The 23,774-nt window shown below is 42.5% G+C and overlaps 3 protein-coding genes across 9 annotated transcripts in view; 2 read left to right on the top strand and 1 right to left on the bottom strand.

Annotated features, from left to right (window-relative positions):
• dip2ba (disco-interacting protein 2 homolog Ba) overlaps positions 1–15,278 on the top strand; it is a 45,597-nt gene extending 30,319 nt beyond the window's left edge. For both annotated transcript variants that reach the window (XM_005732647.1, XM_005732646.1), the window contains 27 exons: positions 59–168; positions 351–453; positions 539–603; positions 709–802; positions 995–1,114; positions 1,232–1,346; positions 1,612–1,751; positions 1,905–2,041; positions 2,545–2,625; positions 2,710–2,837; positions 3,089–3,203; positions 3,289–3,490; positions 3,644–3,756; positions 5,713–5,793; positions 5,949–6,072; positions 6,207–6,328; positions 6,942–7,053; positions 7,426–7,535; positions 9,125–9,255; positions 9,344–9,512; positions 9,963–10,133; positions 10,343–10,404; positions 10,518–10,575; positions 10,704–10,778; positions 10,948–11,122; positions 11,362–11,485; positions 11,581–15,278. In XM_005732647.1, coding sequence (XP_005732704.1) covers positions 59–168; positions 351–453; positions 539–603; positions 709–802; positions 995–1,114; positions 1,232–1,346; positions 1,612–1,751; positions 1,905–2,041; positions 2,545–2,625; positions 2,710–2,837; positions 3,089–3,203; positions 3,289–3,490; positions 3,644–3,756; positions 5,713–5,793; positions 5,949–6,072; positions 6,207–6,328; positions 6,942–7,053; positions 7,426–7,535; positions 9,125–9,255; positions 9,344–9,512; positions 9,963–10,133; positions 10,343–10,404; positions 10,518–10,575; positions 10,704–10,778; positions 10,948–11,122; positions 11,362–11,485; positions 11,581–11,833 — 3,290 coding nt within the window. In that variant the 3' untranslated portion in view covers positions 11,834–15,278. The remainder of the gene's footprint in view (positions 1–58; positions 169–350; positions 454–538; positions 604–708; positions 803–994; positions 1,115–1,231; positions 1,347–1,611; positions 1,752–1,904; positions 2,042–2,544; positions 2,626–2,709; positions 2,838–3,088; positions 3,204–3,288; positions 3,491–3,643; positions 3,757–5,712; positions 5,794–5,948; positions 6,073–6,206; positions 6,329–6,941; positions 7,054–7,425; positions 7,536–9,124; positions 9,256–9,343; positions 9,513–9,962; positions 10,134–10,342; positions 10,405–10,517; positions 10,576–10,703; positions 10,779–10,947; positions 11,123–11,361; positions 11,486–11,580) is intronic.
• Positions 15,279–17,338: 2,060 nt separating this feature from the next.
• Positions 17,339–21,493, bottom strand: LOC102192393 (transmembrane protease serine 12). Its single transcript, XM_005732645.1, has 5 exons — positions 21,349–21,493; positions 20,126–20,309; positions 19,690–19,967; positions 17,707–17,849; positions 17,339–17,617 (listed from the first exon to the last, which is right to left on the bottom strand). The coding sequence occupies exons 1-5, from the start codon at positions 21,419–21,421 to the stop codon at positions 17,381–17,383; spliced, it is 915 nt and encodes a 304-aa protein (XP_005732702.1). The 5' UTR covers positions 21,422–21,493; the 3' UTR covers positions 17,339–17,380.
• Positions 21,494–21,708: 215 nt separating this feature from the next.
• scn8aa (sodium channel, voltage gated, type VIII, alpha subunit a) overlaps positions 21,709–23,774 on the top strand; it is a 47,334-nt gene continuing 45,268 nt past the window's right edge. For 4 of the 6 annotated variants that reach the window (XM_013910707.1, XM_013910703.1, XM_013910708.1 and 1 more), the window contains exon 1: positions 22,059–22,377. The gene's annotated coding sequence lies outside the window, so the exon portion shown is untranslated. Of the gene's footprint in view, positions 21,731–22,058; positions 22,378–22,417; positions 22,856–23,774 lie in introns of those variants that run through there. The other 2 variants (XM_013910705.1, XM_013910704.1) reach the window with 2 other exon arrangements.

The raw sequence follows: 23,774 nt of genomic DNA, 5'->3' as shown, positions 1-23,774 counted from the left end.
TAGTGACAGCTGTAATAGTTTTTGTGTGCTCCATGTTCTTTGTGTCTGCGTGTTGCAGGTTGGCCAAGGATGAAATGGGTAGTGACCGACACTAAGTACCTGACCAAACCATCCAAAGACTGGCAGCCTCACATTCCCACTGCCAACACAGACACTGCCTACATAGAGGTAGGCAGTTCAATGCATTTCTAATTTCTGCATTCTAATTTAGATTCAGTTTATCTTTAGTAAACTGTTATATATTCAATTATGTATCTTCTTAACTCGCACACTATTATTTGACTCTGATATTAATTTTGACATGTTGTTGACATCTGTGTGTTTGTCTGTGTGTTTGTTTCTCGCTGAAGTACAAAGCGAGTAAGGAGGGAACGGTGATGGGAGTCGCTGTGTCCAAGATCGCCATGCTGACTCACTGTCAAGCTTTGACACAAGCCTGTAACTACTGTGAAGGTCAGAGACTATAAAACACTGCATGTAACTTTGTGGACTTGAAGCTGGTGAACGCACTCATTTGCTCATGTGTTTTCTATCTTAGGGGAGACACTGGTCAATGTGTTGGACTGTAAGAAAGATATGGGCTTGTGGCATGGCGTCTTAACGGTGAGACTGGATGTTTCTGCTGCTGACTAGATGCCCTTTATTTGGTGTGTGGTACAGTATGTTATTGACACTGTTGGTTTTTATATATTTTTTCCTTCCCTGCAGAGTGTCATGAACAGAATTCACACCATTACTGTGCCATATGCTGTCATGAAGGCCTGTCCCATGTCCTGGGTGCAAAGGGTTCACATTCACAAAGGTTGAGCCAAATGTTCTTTCTTTTATACTCCATATTCTTATAATTTTACTATGTTTGCTTAGTTAATAAGCAAACAATATTAATAAGACAGTATTTTACCGACTGCTAGGATAATAATAATGTTAGAAAAAAGTTTTAATAAGAAAACGGTAGAGAAATGATGCTTAAGGGCTTTTTCTTACCCTCTCATAGCACGTGTGGCCTTGGTGAAGTGCCGTGACCTCCATTGGGCCATGATGGCCCATAAAGAACAGAAAGACATCAACTTGTCTTCAATACGCATGCTTATAGTAGCTGATGGAGCCAACCCATGTGAGTAACTCATGTAATAAACAGTCCCTATACATGGGCATTTTAAAATGTTGTGCTGTGGGTTTAAGCTGCTTTTACCTACTTTTGTTAATGTTTTCACCCTTTGTTTACCTTCAGGGTCTGTGTCCTCGTGTGATGCTTTCCTGAATGTGTTCCAGTCTCATGGTCTGAAGCCTGAGGTCATCTGTCCGTGTGCCACCTCTCCCGAGGCCCTGACTGTGGCCATCCGCAGGTACAACGTGAAGCACACGAGCGAAGAGATAAACAGAGAGACATGTGCTTTTCACACATACAGGGATAAATTTGTTCATCTCTGTAAGAACAAAATTTATACAGTTAAATTTAACCGAGACGTCCTTTATTGAAAATGCATGAAATCTGTAAATATTCATAGGGATGCAGCAATTACTCGCAAATAGTATGGGTCATGAAAATGGAAAAATACACTTTTCAGAATAAAAAGTTAAAAGCATGTACATTTTTTTTACCTTGTACAGGCCAGGTGCGCGAGGTGCTCCGCTGCCAGCCAGGGCCATCCTGTCCATGGGCGGGCTGAGCCACGGAGTGATCCGGGTGAACACAGAAGACAAGAACTCTGCTCTGACTGTACAGGATGTGGGTCACATTATGCCTGGAGGTTAGCCACAACTGTTAGGTGTAATTGGCAGTGCAGAAGTGCAGCAGCTGTCACATCTTTACTGTACATTCTGACTGTATGGCCTTTTTTTTAGAATACAGAAGCTCAAGTCTACATAATTCTAATGTTTTGACCTGTTTTTGTTCGTTTCAGCTCTGATGTGCATTGTGAAGCCAGAGGGATCTCCTCAGCTGTGCAAGACGGACGAGATAGGAGAGATCGTGATCAACTCACGTGCTGGAGGCACCATGTACTACGGCCTACCGGGTGTCACCAAAAACACATTTGAGGTCTGTCACAGGTTTAATGTTGTCACACAAATTACAGCTTTGTACCAACATTTACTTTTAAAATGGTAAATGTTGATGGCATTAAAAAGGTACAACATGCTGTGGCTTTTGAATTAGTGGAATGAGACATGATATGAAGTTTACATCAGTCTCCGTACGTCCCCTCTCTGCTATAATGAGCTCCGTCCCTTCTTGTTTGACCTTGTGTATTTAAAATATGGACTCATGGAAAAGGAGTACTAGTTTTAAATTACCCACTAGATGGAGCCACAGACGTCGCTGAATAATTGCTTTATTTCTATTTCCTTATTTACTAATAAAATGCTTTATAGACTTCATGGAGTTTAAATATTGTCCCATTATTTTTCTTAATATTCTTTTTGGCTTATACTATGTTGTACTACTACAACTGCAGTATTTGGGCTATGCAGTATATTTACCCTTGAAATGCAATCTGTGCTGTATTTATGACACTAGTCTCTCTCATCTGTGCTAATTTCTAGGTGATTCCAGTAAATCAAGCCGGAGCGCCCGTTGGAGAAATTCCCTTCACTCGAACTGGCCTGCTTGGATTCGTGGGACCGGTAGGTCGCTCATGCACAATTACAGTAGTTCCAGTACTCTGCAATTGGGATGTCTGTGCTGAGTTAAATATGTCTGCTCCACAGGGGAGTCTGGTATTTGTTGTGGGAAAGATTGAGGGGCTCCTGATGGTGAGCGGGCGACGGCACAATGCAGACGACCTGGTGGCCACGGCGCTAGCAGTGGAGCCTGTCAAAACAGTTTACAGGGGGAGGTGAGACACTGACAGGCCGCTGTGAACCACAGTGAGGTTTCACTGTGCTCCCAGCGTGTGTGTTCATGCATTACATTACTTCATAATGCACACTGAGTAAGAATGTTCAAGCGACGCACACATGTGAGCAGGGATCATTTAGTGATATTTAATTGGTAATTAGTAAAAATCCCTTCAGCATCCTGCAGCTTCTGCTGGTTTCTTTGTCTAGCTGTGTGTTTGCACTCACTCCTCTGTTGGCATCTGTGCAGGATCGCAGTGTTTTCTGTGACGGTGTTTTATGATGAGAGGATAGTGATTGTGGCAGAGCAGAGGCCCGATGCCAGTGAAGAAGACAGCTTCCAGTGGATGAGTCGAGTGCTGCAGGTGAATCACACATCTGCTCATATCATCTTGATTAATATTATGTTATTCTGTATTAACGTGTACTTGATGCATGTTCCATCTTTAGGCCATTGACAGCATCCACCAGGTTGGCCTGTACTGTCTCGCGCTCGTCCCAGCCAACACCCTCCCAAAGACGCCTCTGGGAGGCATCCACATCTGTGAAACCAAGCAGAACTTTTTGGAGGGAAACCTTCACCCCTGTAATATCCTCATGTGCCCACACACCTGTGTTACAAACCTGCCCAAGCCCCGGCAGAAACAGCCAGGTGGGTTGTCTTAGACATTATGGAATCATGCTTGTACACAATATAAAGCTGCAGCATGAAGAGGGAGCTAGAAATAATGAGGATGTGCCATCAGCTGGCAGTTGAAAGTTTGTCGTTGTGTAACCGACTCTTGATTGTTTCTGATCTTCTCAGTGGACGTTGGTCCAGCTTCTATGCTGGTTGGCAACTTGGTGGCAGGGAAACGGATCGCCCAGGCTATAGGGAGAGAGCTGGGCGTGGTGGAGGACCAGGATCTCATTCGAAAGGTACTGCCACACAGACCAAACTCCACTGATTTCATATATATGAGGTCTAGTAGTGGATTTAGCAGAGTGCAGCACAGTTTTTCAGCAGTTTAGTTTGTAGGAATTTGAATTGCCTTAATATCTAAAGGAGTCAGTGTCTATGATGTGTACAACACCTGCACAGTGAGACCATTAATAAAAGATTTGCACGCTATAGCAAAACTGCAGTGGTTGCTTTATAGAGGGCAGAAGATTAATGAGCAAGTGTTTTGTTCAGATTGCTGTATTGACATTATTATAAGCTGGAACTTGTTTGGATTTTGGATAAAACAAATGCTTATTTCATGCAGTAACTGGAAATTGATCAAATTCTTTAATCATTTTAATGTCATACAAACCTGTTCAAATTAAGCTGGTAAGGTAAACTGATGTGTAAACATGCCATGAATGCAGGTTTAATGAGATGAGCCTGCGTCTGTCAGGCAGTATGACTGCTCATGCCTTATCCTAAATCTCTGTTGTTGTTCTGCCTTTACTTTGCTTGGGTTGGGCTTTAGCTCTGTATGTGGCCCACCATGATGGTAAGGCTCTAGTCTGGCCTCCCCTCCCCCCTGCATCCCCCCCACCCGCCTCTTTGCTCATGCTGCTTCTGTCAGTCAGCTGTGATAACCTGACGGCCACCAGGTACAGCTTAGCCCGGCGAGATGACCGTGCAGGCTAGCGTCCTTGTCCAGCAGAGGTCCACACATTAAAACTAATATACAGCAGCACATTACAAATGAGGTCACATCCTACATTCATCCGGGCCTTATTTAATAGTCCCACGTCGCCATCTTATTTTAAGCCTGGAGTTGGCCAGCAGCCTGCTGCAGCTTTGCCAGACCAAAAAGTCAGCAATGAATTAAAAGACATTGATCTCCTCTGAGTGAGAAGAAGTTTCTTATCTTTTACAAAATGTGCAAGTGCAAGGCTTAAGCAATTATGATCTGTCACTTAGCATATATAACTGCAGAAGATGTTCTAATAATATACTGTGATGCACTATACGTATATCCTGCGCATTAGTACGAATTAGAATATTAGAAGTATTTTGACGTGCACCTCTGCTTCCTGTGTTCACTGTGATGCTCCCACGTGCAGCATGGCTTTATGAGTTGCCAGGGCAGCTGGTCTGCATGATGTGACTCCTCACTCATTGTTGACCAGAGCACGACGCACAAACGATTACTTTTCCAGTGTCTGACGGTGCGATACTGCTGAATATCTCTGTACGTCTAGCTGGTGTTATCTTTACTTTTTTTTTTTAATGTTTGTTTTTTTACGTGCTTCCTAGTGGTCACCTGGCTTCTGTCTTGTAAAGGGATTCTTTACTTTCAGGTCCTGTCCTTGTGTGTCTGGTGCACTGCTTCCTCGGCTTTTTGACACCACAGATTGAGATGCTAATGACATTAATATATTAATAGTTCTATTAATACTCATTTATGTAACTGCGTAAATCTTGTGAAGTGCCTTTATTTAAGAAACAGCATTCTGAGGGACTAGCAGAAACTTTTTGTTTTTAATCAAAGTTGTCATGACCCCTTTGTTTTAAAGGCCCAGAGATTGTGAGCCTGTGGCTCCAGTTTGCCTCCTTCCTGGTGCAGATGGTCCCAGCATGACCTTTCACAACTTAAAAAACCCAAATACTCTGGACACCTCTGTGCTCCTGTTGCGTCACACTGTGTCCTTGACGTACTTTAAAGTGTTTTCTGTTTAAAATGAACAAATCTGTCACAGAGAGGACTGATTATATATTTATTTGTTATTTTGAAGACAGCCTTTAAAATATTTTTCTCTTTAATCACTTTCAAATAAGTTATTATTTGCCAACAGTGCCGCTTTGTGTAATTATATCTGTGCATTAAAACATTGTTTGTGTGTTTAATCATCCATCTGTGATGCGTATGTAATGAGCGATTCCTTTCTTTGCCTTTTCAGCACCAGTTCTTGTCTGAAGCTCTGCAGTGGAGAGCCCAAATGGACCCTGACCATGTTTTATACGTGCTGCTCAATGCTAAGGTAGGCTAAACATGAGCATACAGTAAACATAAGAAACGTGCGCATACGTGGCGTGCACCATTACCTTTCTTTTACCTCGGAAATGGTGCCACTCTGTAAATGGTGATCCATTTTGTTGTATGAGATCATCTGTACCAGCACTGTTTTTGCTCTAGGGGGTAGCAGTGTGCACAGCAACTTGTGCTCAGCTGCACAAGAGAGCAGAGAAAATCACAGCTACCCTGATGGAGAGAGGAGGCCTCAACACAGGAGACAACGTGGTGCTGCTTTATCCCCCGGGTATGCACGCTGTTATTATACGTTTCAACTCTTCCTAGTTTTTCATATCAAATAATATGTAAAAGTGCTGTTGTTTAATGTAGTATTTTAACGGCGTCGTAGTTCAACCAGGTTCCCGTCTCCTCCTCCTGCAGGTATCGACCTCATAGCCGCCTTCTATGGCTGTCTCTACGCGGGGGTCATCCCTGTGACTGTGAGGCCGCCCCACCCACAGAATCTGGCTGCTACTCTCCCCACTGTCCGCATGATCATTGACGTGAGTGCACTTCACCACAGCTTTTCTTTTTTTTTTACTCGAGTATTTCCACAGTATAATGGAGTAATGTATGTGGAATTATTTGAGTACATTGAGTAGTATTATAGTAGTATTTTTTTCACTTAATTTTGTAATGATTTATCCAAAACTAGTAGAGAACACAGTTCTGTGAGTCTTCTCTAATGCAAATACATCATTTTTCTTTGTTTTTGTTTTTAAGTGATCCACAATCACAGCTAGGGTTCCTTATCCCCAATTTCCCTGAAAATCGAGCTGTTTGAATAGACAGACAAACAGCAACGGAGACAAAAGCACAGTTATGACATTGCACTGTCCATACCGGATCACTTTCATGTACTGAAATATGCATCGCTGACCTTAAAACAAATATGAAGCTTTTTTAGCCGCCACTTTAATAAACTATCACATCAACGGAAGTGCCCTTCACTAATGAAATGAATACTTCTGTTGGCCACTATAACTGATTTCCCTGAAGCAAAGCAAATGAAATTGGGCTTTACTTTGGAGATCAATGAAATATCAATAACTGAATGCTTCACATTAATCTGTGGCTCTAAACGACCGCGTCTGTGCTCTGTGTTGTGTGCCACAGGTGAGCAAAGCAGCCTGCATCCTCACCACTCAGCCTCTCATGAGGATCCTCAGGTCCAGGGAGGCGGCTGCCAGCGTCAATGTCAAAACGTGGCCCACGATCATTGATACAGGTGACTGAATTAGGAAAGCCTTTAGAGTAACGTGCAGCAGCTGGGTGTCGCTGCGTTTGTGCACGTCTTTAGATGCTAGCAGGTTTGGCTTGAAATAGACACTGTTTGTGCTTTGACTAACTTCAGACATGTACAGTACGTTTCAGTTATTTTAAGCTCTCATTTCTGAAGATAAGAGTGTTGCAGTGAGTTAAAAGTACAAGTATGGATTTTTAATATGTGCATTGAAAGGATAAAATTACACGTGAAATGATATCACCTTCCCTTTCAACCAGACTATTATCAGACTGTAGCATTAAGAGCAAGATGTATTAGCAAGAAGTATTTTGTCCAATAAAGACATAACATAAATTCACTTCGCTCGCTTTACAGATGATCTTCCAAGAAAGCGGCCTCCACACATCTACAAACCTCCTACAGCTGAGATGCTAGCCTATCTGGACTTCAGTGTGTCCACCACAGGCATGCTGACTGGAGTCAAGGTAGATTACTCCCACAAATCCTGTACATACTCCAAAAATAATAATAACAAACAAACAGAAATGACTGTGATTTCATTTTTTTTTTTATATATGAATTTCTTTAGCCAGAAAATGTTTAATTTTCTGCTTCTGTGTCTTCTCTTGGATGTTTGACCTTCACCCAGCTGGTCTAGTTCAGTGTATTGACAACAGAATTATGACACAGAGATTAAATATTTTCATATTTACACAGACATGGCCAAAAATATTTGGTAGTTGCACAAATTGTCTATTTAACATACTTTGTTTGTTTTTATGATATAGTGAAGGACATTTGTGCAGTTAAAATGACATTCAAATTTTTTTATTGGTTAATAAATCAAATTTATGCCTACAGTCAGTATTTACAGTGTGCTGACATTTTGGGATGCTGACTGTCCGTCTCCTAAGCTGATTCACTCCTGCCTCATTGGTATTGAGGTTGTTTGTGGGCTTCTGCTTATTCACGCACTTTTTTAGGGCTGACCATAGATTCTTGATCGCATTAACATCTGAGGAATTTCCTGGCTGTGGCTCTGAAATGTTAATTTGATGATCTCAGAGCCACTAAGTTATCACTTTTGCCTTGAGACGTGGTGCTGGAGACATCCATCATGCTGGAAAATGCACAAAGCATTAAAGTGCTCCTTTGGTGGAGGAAGAAGTTATTCTTTGAGGAAGCTTTTAGTGTGGTCAGGCAGAAGCCCACAAACTGCAGTCAGCTTTGAGCATTGCTAAAGCGGGAATTGGCCCAGAAGCTGATGTCCAACTTGCCACAGAGAACAGCAGAACTTATTAGAAGAAGGACCTCGAAACACTGTTTGCATAAATCTGATTTATTTGCCAATAAAAGTTGTTGAAATTTCTTATGATTGTTTTTCACTGTATCGTAGAAATGAAAAGAAAAACTTGTGCGATTTGCCAAATCTTTAGTACGAGCCTGTTGATTTTATGAGGTTAAAAGACATGTAAGAAATGGTTAATTTAGATCAGATTTGATATACAACAGAGGAGTGGAGATATTGAAGGTATATGAGTTTAAATACCTGAGGGTAAACCATGCAAAGCAAGAAAGAGCGGTGAAGATGAGAGTGCAGGCAGGGTAGAGTGGGTGGAGATGACACTGAATAATTACGCACACCCCACTTTGCAGCTATTTATTTGTAAAAACTGTTTGGAATCCTGTATGATTTTCGTTCCACTTCTCACGTGTGCACTTTGTGTTGGTCTTTCACCTGGAATTCCAATAAAATTTATTCATGTTTGTGGCTGTAATGTGACAAAATGTGGAAAAGTTCAAGGGGGACGAATACTTTTGCAAGCCCCTGCATATGAGAGGGGAGGATGCTAGAGAATAGGGTGAGATGGAGAAAGCTGTTCTGCTGTGGTGACCCCTAGAACGAGCAGCTGAAAGAAGAATACACATTTTTAACTCTAACATGCTACCTGTTCTAATGGTCATCAAACTACGTCTTTATTGATACATATTGAGGTATTAAAATCATACTAATGAGGTGAAGTTTACTGGAGTGAGTCTGGTGGATTTCTTAAAAGTTTCTCTGCTTCTTCAGATGTCTCACGCTGCGGTCAGCACTCTGTGCCGCTCCATTAAACTGCAGTGTGAGCTCTACTCCTCACGCCAAGTAGCCATCTGCCTGGACCCATACTGTGGCCTGGGCTTCGTCCTGTGGTGCCTCTCCAGGTAATTCCAACACAAACATAAAGACAGAATGCCATTATTCTTGTAACACACAGCTTTGCTGTTGCTGACAGTTTTCTCTCGTTTCCAGTGTTTACTCAGGTCACCAGTCCATCCTCATCCCTCCCCTGGAGCTGGAGAGCTCGCTGCCCGTGTGGCTGAGCACGCTCAGTCAGTACAAGATCAGAGACACCTTTTGCTCGTATTCTGTCATGGAGCTCTGCACCAAAGGCCTGGGCACCCAGACGGAGATGCTGAAGGTCACAAACACACTCACATAATCTCCCAGATGTGGTTCCTCCTCTCAGATTACCGTGCTGTCATTTCTGTTGTTACTCTGACAAACAACACAGTGATAAATTACTTTATGACAGAAAATATTACTGCTGTGAAGCAGAGTAATAAACACCTGTCTCAGGCTTAAAAAATGATTCACCTATTCATTCAGACAGATCACCTGCCAGCGGGCTAGCATGCTAATTAAGTAGATTGTATGTTTACAGTGTTATGGGCCTTACATGTATCATATCTGTTTCAAAACCACTATCTGTCTCTGTCTGTGCTCATCTTCATTTTATCCTTTATCTGTCCTCATTCGGTTTTCCTTCTGCTTTGGATGAAAATGTTCAGTAATGCAGAGTCCATGTTTGCGTCAAGCTACCGTCTACACCTGTTAAAAGTGAGTGACCTTTAGCCGTTCGTGTCTGCAGGCGCGCGGTCTCAACCTGTCGTGCGTGCGGAGCTGTGTGGTGATAGCAGAGGAGCGTCCTCGCCTCGCTCTCACGCAGTCCTTCTCCAAGCTCTTCAAAGACCTCGGCCTTTCACCTCGCGCCGTCAGCACCGCCTTTGGCTCGAGGGTCAACCTAGCCATCTGCCTTCAGGTTGGTTTCGCAAATACGCAGTCTTATGAGGACATTTTGACCCAAATCAGGCTTTTTTTTTTTGGTTCTGCTCAACAAAAATAAAAAACCATGTCATCTGAGCTGCACAAGGAGATGTACTGAATGTTAATAACTTATGATAATAACTTATTCATGTTCTGTAAGCTAAAAAACTTTATTTTTAATGTATTACCCCCCCGTGTCACTAGGGCACTGCTGGACCAGACCCCTCCACTGTCTATGTTGACATGAAGTCCCTGCGTCACGACAGGTAAGGCTGAAGACTCTCATAAAGCAGCACAAAGGCAACCACATTAGTCACGTGGTGCAGCTGGTGGACAACAACAGAAAGACTGACAGGCTTGTCTTTTCTGTGTCCCTCAGGGTGAGGCTAGTGGAAAGAGGAGCGCCACAGAGTCTTCCACTCATGGAGTCGGGCACTGTAAGTATTGATCACTGACTGGTAAAACTCACTTATGTGATGCTCACTGTGGCCACAGAACCAGAGCACTAAAAGAGTTGGTTAAAGGAGTCTTAAAGTGAAATTCTCCTCTCATTTCCTCCTCGAAGATCCTACCAGGAGTGAGAGTCATCATAGTCAACCCAGAGACCAGAGGCCCACTGGGGGACTCGCATCTTGGTGAGGTGAGTGCGCAAACACGTGCCACAAACCGTCCGATTTCACTGGCATGGAGTAAAATAGGGCGACAGTCAAAAGATTTATTTTATGTTGATTTTTAGTCAAATTTCTCTCTTCTTGTCAAAATTTAGCAGCCAAAGTAATTCAGAAAGTCTTTTTTTTTTTTTTGTGCAGATTTGGGTGAACAGCCCACACAATGCCAGTGGCTACTACACCATTTATGGGGAGGAGAGCCTGCAGGCAGACCACTTCAACACCAGGCTCAGCTTTGGGGAGCCCCAAACTCTGTGGGCCAGGACCAGTTACTTGGGTTTCATCAAGAGAACAGAGCTGCTGGATGCAAGTGGAGGTGAGAGGACATTTGATATTTGGTGACATTGTAATAATGTAATAATGACTTGGAGGAGCAATTGGTGTTGAACCCTTTAAAATGTAAATGCTTGGTTGTACTGAAAGTTCTCATCACAAATGCATCACAACATTGGACCCTAATCTACAGGTTGCACAGTTGTAGCCAGATCTTTAAAACAAGACACTTTATATTGTAGGAACTGTAAATAATCAAATAGTTTTATGTCCCCGCCACAGATCGCCATGATGCCTTGTTTGTGGTGGGATCCCTGGATGAAACGCTGGAGTTGAGGGGGCTGCGTTATCACCCCATCGACATCGAGACGTCCGTGTCCCGCGCCCACCGCAGCATCGCAGAGAGGTAAGGAGCAGCAGATGTGCACTTAACGTGGCGTTGTTGATCCTCGTAGCGAACAGTAGCAGAAACCTGAACTTTTCCCACTTCTCGCTTCGCAGTGCCGTGTTTACATGGACCAACCTGCTGGTGGTGGTGGCGGAGCTTAGCGGCTCGGAGCAGGAGGCCTTGGACCTGGTGCCACTCGTCACCAACGTGGTCCTGGAGGAGCACCACCTCATCGTCGGAGTGGTGGTCATCGTGGACCCGGGGGTGATCCCCATCAACTCCCGGGGAGAGAAGCAGAGGATGCATCTACGAGACTCCTTCCTGGCTGACCAACTGGACCCCATCTACGTGGCCTACAACATGTGAACACCCTTCACCAACTGATGCAGAAACCTGAGCCAGGCTCCGAGAACAGACAACGAGGGAGAAGGACTTTGGGGACGTGTACAGTAGCAGCCCCGAAGTTAAAACCTCAGACACACTCATTGGAAATGCCAAACGGCGTGGGAACGCGAGAAACAACTCAAGTACTGTAACGACAACATGCTTCCCTCTCAGAAACTGTTCTGTCTTTACTTCCACCTGCTCGATTGCTGCAGTCCAGGTTCACTGAGATTTCTACTGTGGGGCCTGACACTTTCTCTGCTCCTGAAAGGTAGACGCACGTGTCGACTGGGAGAAATCCCATCATCCTTTTTTTTCTGCACCCACCTCTCCCTCGTCAATCAAACTCATGTTTTTAGGATATTTTAATTACTCCCAGAAAGAGAAGAATGGAATCCTCCCCTCATTTTTCTATCCTTTTGCTTTCCTCCTGAACCATGCATGCTCATGTGTCAGATTTTTCCGTTTTTTTTTTAAAAACCCGTCTAATCTTGAAGGTGCACTGGAACTTCTCCCCTTGCACTTTACGTCCTCGCACCTCGATTTCCTATCTCCTGCCTCCCCCACCCCTCATGCCTGCTGCTGTCAAAAAGAGCAAATCCACATCAGTATTAAAAGCGCCACAAGCAAGCACAGCCCACAGCGGGCAGTCCTGACACAATTGCCCACCAGGTGCACAGTGGCGTCCACTTTCCATCACACGCGATGTTTGCTGGCAGACTTAGTGTCGACAATGACGAAACAAAAAAACATCTTAAAAAAAATGCTTGAATTACTTGTTGGTGTGGGAAAAGAAAGACTTCATGAACCCGAGTAGTTAAGATGAAACCGATTCTTCATCTTCGGTGTGAGTAGGAGTCGGTGGGGTAGATAGCTCGTATGATTGTGATAGTACTAATCTATTTTTAAAAAGCGCCAATTTCCAGAACAACCTTCGAAACTATAGTCTGTGTTTAGGTGTGCATGCCAGCTGGGAGTGCAGGTGACGTCTACATGCGGGCTCGAAACAAAACGAAAACAAGCTTCGCGAGCCAAGGATTCTCACAGCAGTTATTTCGCTGCCTATGCTGAATGTTCAGGCTTTGTCACAGTTTTTGTGCCTCTCATGTAAAAGCATTCACAGCCTCCCGGCGCTCAACAAGAGCTGCTCTTAAAGAGGAAATAAGTACCCGGTGTTAATGAGGGAGACCAAGAATGTTCTGAAGTTATTCCCAGACAACCTTCTGTTTCTCTTCTCCTTTTAACCCATGTTTGCAGTTAACTCTCTTTACTCTTTATCTGTCAGCTAAAATGTTGTAAAGAAATAAATACGTGTGACTATAAATGACAGCACTGTTTGTGTTGTACAAATGTAGCTATAGCCAGTATAGATGAGCGTTTGGTTCATCTAAAGGTTTTGTTTTTTAAGGAAATATCTTGAGAACGTTGGTGTCTCTGTGTGAATGTGTAGTTTTTCTCACCGGGTATTTATTTTCTTTACAAAAATCTCACAAAGTACCATCAACAAACTTTTGTGACTTCACCCATGAGAAGAACTAACCGGAAGTGATTTGAAATTTGTCCGATCGCACCTTCAATGTGGTCTCCTTGTGCACCCCAGAACAGCTAATGCACCTCTCACTGGCGCGTCAGACTGAACACATTTCAGACTGGATTTAGTTTTGCTGAAGAGGAAAACACCTCAGGGATACAAATCTGGCACAGCAAGTGCAAAAGGGAGGCTTTACAGTAGAATTTTGCCTGGATCCTGTGGACTCATGAGCTGAAAACTATTGTTTGTTCTTTGGGTTGTAGATGACAACCAGCTTGCTCAGTCTGACAGTTTTGCAGGGACATTTTTGTAACCTTAGGAAAGTAGTAGAGATAGCAAAGGCCAATTTAATCCAGGCTCTTGCAGCTGAGCTCCAGCATCGCCCGATATGCACGGAGAACTTCCAGGGAGAGATTCAAATTAGAAAGTTGAGGGAAGTTTTTAAGGTTTTCTTTTCGTGGGTGAAGTCGCCAAATTTCTTTATAAAGTCAAATGTTTAGCTCTAATGTGGCTTTAATGTGATGTTAATACATCGGAGGCTTAATCTGGAGTTTGGCACTCTAGGCTCTGAAAACAATAGCAGACCAAAAAACCGCTAAACAAAATTTAAGGTCCAACTTCTCTGTGTTCAAGGGCCGTTTTGTTCGGCTTCGCCTGGCTTGGTCTGAGGTTCTGAAGTGAGCTGCTAGCTTTCAGTCTGTGTGTAGTTTTCCACCTTATATCAAAGAACGTGTTTCATTTAGTGTCACAGCTGATTAGATAAATGTAGAAAATCTGAAGGCAAGTCGGTGCCTTTTACCATGGTGACATTTACGATAATGGACCATTGAATTTAAAAAAAAAAAAAAAAAGCAAAACAAAGAAATCAAGAATGAGGAGCTTTGCCTTATTAAACCTGTGGAACTTCTGTACTTTTATTGCTTATTTAAAGAACTGTTTCACCGAATCTAAGCGAGAAATCGGAAACCAGTTTGTAGCTCAAAACTCACACATACATTTAAAAAAAAAGAAGGTTTTTTAAGAGGAAGGCTGGTGTTTTATGTTCGTGCTCATACCTTTCTGATTTTAACATAACCGTCATCACTCAGACCCATTAATTCTGAATGTGGGCAACACTAAAAAAAAAGAAAATGAACTGGGAACAATCCGCAACAAACCTGTGATTCAAAAGATTTTTTAAAAATTGCAGAACCCTCCTTTAAAAAGTGAAGTAATAAAGATGTCTGTATACTGTATTTTAGAGGTCAAATACTGTATTACTGGTGTTAATGTGTACATGAAAATGAATCTGTAGATAAAAAAAACAAAACAAAAAAACTTGACTTGATCTTTCATACTTGACAGCATTTTCTGCATTGTTATTATTTTAAGGTTACCACATCGCAAGCAACAAAAAAGGTTTCAGTGGGCAGGAACAAACGTGCACTTTCCCAATATCATTTTATGTGTGTGTGTGAGTGAGTGTGTGTGCGCGCGCGCGTGTGTTCAGCAGTGATATTTGGCTTTTATGATGCAACAAGTTTTGTCTTTTGTAAGAATTTTCCCAAAATGGTAAACCTGTTATTTTGTTTTTTTATTTCTTCTTTTTTTGTAATGTCGCCTCCACTGTATTTTTACTCTTTCCATCCAAAATTGGAATTTTAATATATTTTCTTGGGATTTCATCAATATTTTCCTGATGCAATCTTTATCTGCAAGCAGCTGGTTTGATGTAGGAGCGGCTTTGTCGCGCGTCGATTAAACCACTTTTCAATCGGTGACCGACACCGACGGCGTGTGTGCGTGCCAGTGAAATTGGAGTCACGCGTCTTCGGAGGTTTCTGAGGCTGCTGTGTGATTATTGCTTTGTCGCTACTGTTTCACTCTGACAAGTTTTAATAAAGTTTTATAATTTCATGTTGGCCTTCAAGCCTTTTCAATAGACATTGGTGCTATTCAATAAGGGAAAGTTGACAGTTTTGTTCTCCAGTGTCATTACAAGAAGATGCCCTTTTGTGTGAAACCAAGTCATTCTTTTTCCATGCCAACATGTCTTCAGTCACTCCATACTTGCATCATCATCGGTTCGGGATCTGATGGACAATGCGCTCTGAATATATAGAGTTTTCATATTGTGTTGTGACGAATGGCGAACATTTCAAACCTCCAAAGTTATCCTAAGCACAAAATATAAATGTACCTGCGAGGTAATGAAATTAGGATCTTTTACTTGTACACGCAAACGCAAAACCCCACAAACTCAAGGGCCCACAATGTATACCTCAGCAACTGTCTGTTCACTATGCATCGTCGAGCTGCAGCAAAGACATTCTCAACTGGTTAATGGTGCGATAACTTCTAACAACAACAACAACATGTCTTACTTGACAAAAACACTGTCACTCTGTCATTGGATGTGTTTCATGTCAAATAATAAAAAAATTGCTTTGTCAGACTTGTCTTGTACTTCTTCTTTTCTCATCTATCTGCAACCAGCTGCTGTTACAAGAAAGAAAATGGCATCTTCCCTCCAGCAGGTGTCAGTGTTTCTGCTCTGTGTGTTTGTGTTGGGGGTGTTAAGATGCCACACTTCAGTTTTGCTTAGCGTTTCTTACAAATATTCACATCTAATAAAATAAGATATTTCTTTACTTGAACCAACAGATGGTTAATAGTTGATTGATGATCAACTAATTGCAACAAAGGTCCCGTCAAACCACTTTATATTCTACGGTAAAGTCCCGACAATATATAAGGAAAATTCCAATAATCGCACGACTTCCTACTGGCAAACATTTGGCGACAGTGGGAAGGAAAAACTCCCTACCAGAGCCCTCTTCTTTTAACAGGAAGAGGGCTCTGGTAGAACCAGGCTTAGGGAGGGGCAGCTTTCTGCTACGCCTGTTTGGGAGTGAGGGGCAGGGGGAGCGATAAAACCACACTGTGGAAGAGAGCCAGCGATTTGATAATAAGTCATGATTAAATGCAGAGTGGAGAACACAAAGAAAGCGAAAAAGAAACAATGCATCATGGGAAGACCCCAGCAGTCTAGGCCTGTTGCAGTGTAACAAAGTAGTATCAGAAAGGAAGAAGCTGTGTATTTAGTTACTTTTTTTTATTCATTTATTTTTTTTATATATATTAATGCAAGAATAATTCGATTTCTGAAACAGACTAATTTAGTTTTATTTGACACTGGAAATGTGTTTCTTAAAAGAAAATCTTTCTTAAAAACACCATCTAGAAACTCTAGATCAGGCTAATCAGTTAAAATCAGGCTGTTAATACATTTATATAATCACCTACAGACATGCCATTAATCCAGGAATTAAACTTAAGCCTTTTAACTTCTTAATACAATCTGTCGCTCTTAATAAAGTTTTTTTTCTGGATGTTTTAAAGCTTTTATTAGGAAAAAAGAAAACTTCTGGTCTTCCTAATAAATAAAAGCTCTGACATCTTTTTTTGTACCCACTCAGGAGTTTAAAAGCTCTTCTCTCTTCTGCTGAGTGCCTTAAAAACTCTATGAGATAATCTAAGCAAGATAAGTTGTTGTGGAAATGTCGCCAATAAAGTGAATTCCAAGGAAGCAGCTGCCTTTCAGTCATATTACAGCTGTCGTATTTCTAATGGACTCGTCTCTCCAAAGGAAACAACTCCTTAACCCTCCTTCTATTACTGATAACAAAAGCAACGTGTTAGAAAATGTGAGCTCATTTTAAGACGAAGCATATGTCATCACATACATGTGTCTCTGTCTGTATTTACATGCTGTACAAAGAAAATTAATAAACACAGATATCATGTGAAACAATCAGAGCGTTTCTGGCTTGACAACAAGTTACACCATCACTCCAAAGTAAGCTGCTGAATAAGAAATGTGGCTCTCCTGTGCCTTTAAAAAAGCTCTGACAGCTCTAACAGGGTTGTTGTTATGAACTGTATATGAAAAAATAAGCGTGTGGCGTTCAGAGCTGTTTGCTTTACTTTGGATGTTTATTGCTGCCAGTCTGGATGTTTCAGAGCAGCGTCAAAGCAGCAGCGAGCAGAGCTGCGATGACTCCCGTGCTCGCTCTGTGGACAGATGCTGCTACCGCTGTCTGACTCGCAGTCAGCCACTTTGAAAAAATGCTGACTCGTGCGTACACCCCAGGCTTGTGAGGAAGTCCACACTCGTCTCCGAAGCTCGTCACGCCAACCTGATAAAACCTATCCTGATTCTCGCTGTAGCACTGCAGCGGGCCCCCGCTGTCACCCTGAAGCAGACACAAACAGCGTGAAGTTTTCTTTCAACCAGCCCGTAGTGACTTAATCAAAAACAAAAACAAAACCCAAGGATCAGCACCTGACAGGAATCGGCTGCTCCGCTCTCCAGTCCTGCGCAGATCATCTTCTCAGTGATGATGCCGTTATACCAGGTGACCCGGTTACATGTTCGTCTGTCGATGAGCTCCACCTCAGCTTCCTGCAGTTTGTTCGTCAGCGGGCCTGCAGTTCACACACCAAAGATGCTTTGAAAAAACTTTATTAATATATGTGACGTAATGTGAGAGTGACATTTAAAAACAGAGGAAAATAATCATGCTTTCAGTATCTACATGATATAATATATTCAATAGCAGCCCATTGTGACTCAGTTGTAGATCAGACTGTGATAGCCACACTTGTGCGACCTGCCCTAGAAATGACAGTTTTCCACATCTGTTGCGCTGAGTGACCGCCCAACTCGAAGCTGATGTGCCACCTTATTTGCGAGGCCCTGTAACCTGGTCAACAAAGCCTTGCGCAGCATGAACACCTGATTTGACAACTCTGCACTTCTCAGGTTTCAGAGTGCATCCCAGTGATCTCCATATGGCGTTTCACTGATTCTTTCTTTCTATTCTGTGTGATCTTTTCTGTTTCCAGGAGTTGTTGTAGAGATATAAGAGCCTGGCCTGATACCCGACTTTTCCTAGTTTTCTTGAGTGCTTTCTATGGCTCATCCATTGAAATGGATATACACAGCCGAGCTCTAACTGGGACTTGAAGTTGTGTTAAAGAGGTTCTAAAACCGTTCCTTTCATCACTCAGTGGTGTCCTTCATATCTCCTGTCAGATGTCACATCATGTGGATGCCACAGTTTGCCTTCAGTGCAGCAAACAAGCCTTGGGAGTCGTTCTTATCTGACAGAATCTGCAATTCTTCTCCTTCTTTTTGTAGCATCAGGAACTCCAAGTGTTTCTTTCTTCTTTCTTTCTGCGTTTTGGTCTTTACTGTGAGGAAGGCTGGTTCTGACTTTCTAGAAGTTTCTGGATTTCTACACAATCCTCTGAAAACCAGCCGGCTGTATTTTGAGTAGCAGCCTTCAAGATCTCAAGATGTTCTTGAGAATCTTCAAGAGCCAGTTCAACTGCCCTGGCAAATCTTTTTGTTATTCAACACATGCCAGCTTCACAACATCTAGTTTTCTAGTTTTCATCTTATGAGGTAGGCTTCAAGGCTAAGACAAGCTCAGCAACGTGCATTATCTCTGTTGATAAGAACTTATGTAAGGCAGCATTGCAAGCCACATAATAGTCAAGTAGATGTTGAGTTCACTTGCCAGTGGAGTTCATTTCACCTTTACTAAAATTTCTCATCGTTCTCTTTGTAAACTTTTCCTGCTCTCACATTAAACTTCCAGAGGATGAGAAGTTTGTCTGATGCACTGATGACTTCTAAAACCGGACATACAGATAATACAGCTGCAAATACTTCAGAACCCCTTCACTTTTTGCATGCTTTGGTTGACATCAATAAACTCAGCTATTTCAATCATTTTCTTAACCTTTCATCTGACTTGTGTTGCCAGGAGCTGGCAGAGCCCACATTCAGATGTGTTAATAAAAGATAAAAAGATCAGTAGTAAATCTGTTTCTCTACCTGATAAATGTGTAAAATTGAAGAAAAGGTTCTGCTATCTCACTGTACACACTCTCCTATTTCCTATTTACAAAAACAACAAACAGGTTTTATTTATTTTCCAAAATGTTCTTTTGTTGAACTAAAATTTCTATGGTAGAAAATGGAAAACAAACTTTTTTGTCATTTACTTGTTTATCTATTACTTAGCTCCTTTGATATAGTATAAATGGGTGTGGCTGTTGGTCTTTGTCAGCATGTAAAGTTGTAAAACTTATAAAAATAAGTTTAAAAGTCCAAAATTTTTAAATTCACTTTTTCCAAAAATGTAAAATGGGCCATATTGGCTCCAATTTTGCCCCCCAGACCTTATGTTTGACATCCCTGCCCTAAACTAAATACTAATTTTTCTTATTTTAAAATAGTAACTCTGGCCTTTCCCACCTTTGTAATAGGTGCTTCCCCATCCACTGACGAAGCAGTGGCTGAGGTTGAGCATGGCCTCGTGGATCACATCACCAGGAAGGCAAATAGGCTGGATGTAGTTGGTGAACTTAAAGGGCGAGCTGAGCAGCAACAGCGTCACATCGTTATCGGATGTGATAATGTTGTAACCATCGTGCATTTTCACTCCCCTGATGGAGCGGACCTGGGCGTATTTTCCTGGAGAAGATAGCGTATTTAGTCCTGCCACCACACGAAAATAGCTCAGGCCGATCCGTCTGGACACAAAAGAAAAGAGTGTAAAAAAAACAAACATATACATAAATAGAAGCAGACTCTGTCAGCGTTTACCTTCACGCCAATAACGTTGCGGTAAAGACCCCCCCCCCCAATTGTTTGTGCAAAGTGCCCTGACTGTTACTTTTAAGGGACTCACAGGTGGTGGTAGAAGCAGTGTGTGGCAGTGAGCACCCAGACGCTGCTGAGGAGAGTGCCACCACAGTGGTGTCTGTATTGGATCTGGATGCTGACCTGCCATGGCCACGCCCCCTCGGGAGCCTCTCGGCCACCCACGATCCGAGAAGCACCTGGAGGACCAAAAAGAGGCCGTTCCCCACAACCTAATAAAGAAAAAAAAAGTTTTAAGTTGACTTGTACGTAAACTTTAAATGTGCTTTTCATTTTAATGTGAAAAACACATTAAAGCTCCTTTCTAGTGTTATCACCACTCAAACATACAGGTCATATCGGTAGTAGTCTCACAATAATATTGTAGTACTGGTTGACGCTTTAACATATTAGGATACTATTACCATATAATGATAATAGCATTAACCTTAATTACTTGGACATTACTTGGATACTAGTAATATCGCCTTAACTGGATTATTGAGAGGGATCCAACATTAACTTTCTGGGGTAATAACCTGCTATTTTTATACTGTTACCTGCTTGTTTCTTCCTGTTCACCCCCCTATTACCACATTCTTGCCGAGCTGTACTAAAAAGTGCTACCGAATAATTTTCAAAGCGCAACAGACATCCAAAATAGCCAATGATTATATAGGTTTTGGTGACAGCAGTGGTGATAGAAACCAAACGAATATATATAAAATATAAAAATTTGAAAAAAGTAGTATTAGTTGTTTTTGTCTGCTTTTGTGATAACACATAATAGTGGGTGAATGGTTTAATTTTTCTTAAAGTGCAAAACTGCGGGTGATGTGCTAATTAATCTTTCTGTTAGTAAAGAAACAAAGAAAGTACATTTTCAGCGAGGAAGTGAACTGAGTGTATCACTGAGACTTCATCATATCATAACACAAATAAAATGTTTATCAGGTAAAGTGCTGAGTCACAGTCAGCACATGGACCCAGTAAAGTTAGCTGCTCAATATTAGCCAAAAAGCTGAACTGAGACACCTGTTTAAAACAAAACAAAACAAAACGTATATTAGTTCATTAGAAAATTAGAAAATTTCACCTAAATAACACTCGGGTCCAAGAAAGAGGGGCTTTGCTAAAAAACAACAACAAAAAACCGCCAAAAAACACCGCAAAACAGGATCTGAAGTTACTGATAATCAAAAACTGGCTGAATACTTTACTAAAAAGTGGAGGAAAAGAAGAAATAACACTAAAACTTCTGCAGGTACTCACTCTTCTGTGGCGAAGTGGATAATGCGGTCAAATAGCAGACGTTCAGACACAGGAGAAAACCTTTTAACTCCATTTAGTTTCAACTCTTTTCCTTCATAAATGTAAATATAAATATATATGTGTGTATTTTTGATCGCAAACAGAAACTGTTCCGACCACCGATGACGTCAGGTGCACGTTCAGCTCTTTTGATCTGCGTAAAAAAAGTTTTAACGGAAAAGCAGCTACTCTACAGAAACGTGAAAGCTCCGTTTGCATTGATTCACACACGAGCTCGCGCATTACGTAACAGCAAAAAGACAGAGGGCAGGTTACCGGATTAAGAGCTGCCTATTTGCATTTAAATTTGTGCTATTAAAGGGCGAAGTGCTGGAGGAGGCCTGTAAGTGAAAACAGTCATTTGGAGATGAGGTGCTCGGCTTAAATAATATATTTGCAAGTATGTGACGATAAGTGAACAAATGTTTATAACACTGAACATGTGAGAAAGAGAAACAATTAAGGCGTTAGTTGTGTGTTCGCGCGCGCGTGTGCGTAACTGTCTTTTCATTCACTCATCAGCTTTAATGTCTTTCAAGAAACTATTATTTTCTTCCCATATCTCAGACATGTAGTGGCCTCCCCTATTTGAATGCCTACACATGATAAATTCCTGCATTACACACACATTACACACACACTGCACACACACAGTGCTCACACAGTGAGCCAATGCGTTTTGTCAGAAAAACCTTGAGCGTGTTTTCTGCGCACAGTCTCTCACCATGGATCATCCCTGATCCTGTGCTGTGAGGCGCTCACTTGGGGGGGTTTGGAGTCTGCGGGCCTAAATGACCTTTACGATTTTACGAAACGCGCTCTCCGACACTCCCTCACATTCTGCTGAGAGTCATCAATTATGCAGGAAAACCGCTCGCGCTGAGGGGGAAGGTAGCAGCAACAATATGGCGACAACCGCAGTTTCTCCCCAAGCTTTTTCACATCTGCAGTCCTGCAACGGCTCTCTGGATTCATTGTAACGCTTACGAAGTGAGTATCCTTCGCTTGTAACCGTTGGGGAAAGCCTGGCGCGCGTCGGTAGGTGAGGGCAGATTTTCTCTCCGTCGGTAGGCTATCCCTGCGTAGCCTAAATGTCGCAGAGCTGCACACTGCCCCGCATCTTTTTTTGGGGGAGCGAGCGCGACGAAACAGGGTGTCTGCGCTCGATGGGCATCTACCGGCTGAACCAGTGCGAAGAGGGAGGGAAATATATTTAACAGCCAGTTGTTGTCGGAATTTATCAGATTAACCATTTCACCGAGGATCGGAGGTACTGATTAGAAAACAGGGGAGGGAGGAGAAAATGTCTCATAGGTTAGGCTTCAGGCAGGGCGCCGTCTGACTTCTTCGAAGCCCAGAAAACTTTGTAGGTTTTTATTTTTAATTTGGGCTTTTTTCTTTATATCCTCCGGACTAAAGGATGATGCACTTGAAACCCCACAAGGCTTCAAGAAGGGGCTGATGCTATGTAAGTAGCCCGATCTTCTTTCCATCACCAACAGACGGGAAATTTGCATTCCTCCAGGTGATTTTGGCGTGACATGAGCATTGCTGTTTTCTAATCGTCGTGTTTAACGCCGTGGTGCAGACTGTGTGTTACTTTTAGCTTCGCAGCCTGGGTTATTTGTGCACAGATAGAGCCTTATTGATTTGGCAGTCGACATGGCTTCACGGGTGTGGTGCAGATCCTTGAAGACAACGCGCAAAAGCGCACAGAACATCCCGGAGAGGACAAAAAAACCCCAAGAAAAACAAAACCGTGTTTGCTGTTTCACAGGGAGGACAAAATGTACCTGATTGTTATTTTTACATCGACACCACACTCGTGACTTTGATCCACGGTTGCGCTTACCTCAGCGTGACAATTTTTAACATGTAAACCTCCCACTGCAGCAATACAGCTTTGGCCAATTTGGTTGTAGCGGGCCACTTCACTGCGCAGTATAACCCACAGCTTCTCTGTGAAGCTCAGCACAGGAATAGATTGGAAACGCAGTGGCTCTCTGATTCAAACCTTTAGGAAACAAGTTGATTTGAAGATGCCAGAATGTTCTCCGTTTCTGTGTGACACTGATCGCACTGCTAGGCTTAGATGTAAGCAGCAGCCGATGGGACAGATAACGAGACGAGTGTTGCCACCACGACTTAATAATCGAGGAGATTTGAAGGATAAACTACAGGCCTGAAGGTGTAGGGGAAGAAAAAGAAAAAAAGAAAAGAACGGAGGGTTGTGTGCACCCCCCGCACCTTTTTTGTAGGCACTCACGTGCGCGCGCACGTGTATGAATATGAGCTCGTGCAGTGCTGAAGCGGACAGCGCCAGCCTCGCAGCAGAAGGCTCCGAGGTTCTGGTGTCCATTTTAAAACAGACCTCTCGCCTCACCTTC

The sequence above is a fragment of the Pundamilia nyererei genome, unplaced genomic scaffold, assembly GCF_000239375.1.
Source record: "Pundamilia nyererei isolate P.nyererei 1_Seehausen unplaced genomic scaffold, PunNye1.0 scaffold00047, whole genome shotgun sequence".
NCBI classification, from domain to species: Eukaryota; Metazoa; Chordata; class Actinopteri; order Cichliformes; family Cichlidae; genus Pundamilia; species Pundamilia nyererei.
The sequence above is the reverse complement of the archived record's forward strand: the minus strand, read 5'-3'. Positions and strand labels throughout refer to the sequence as shown.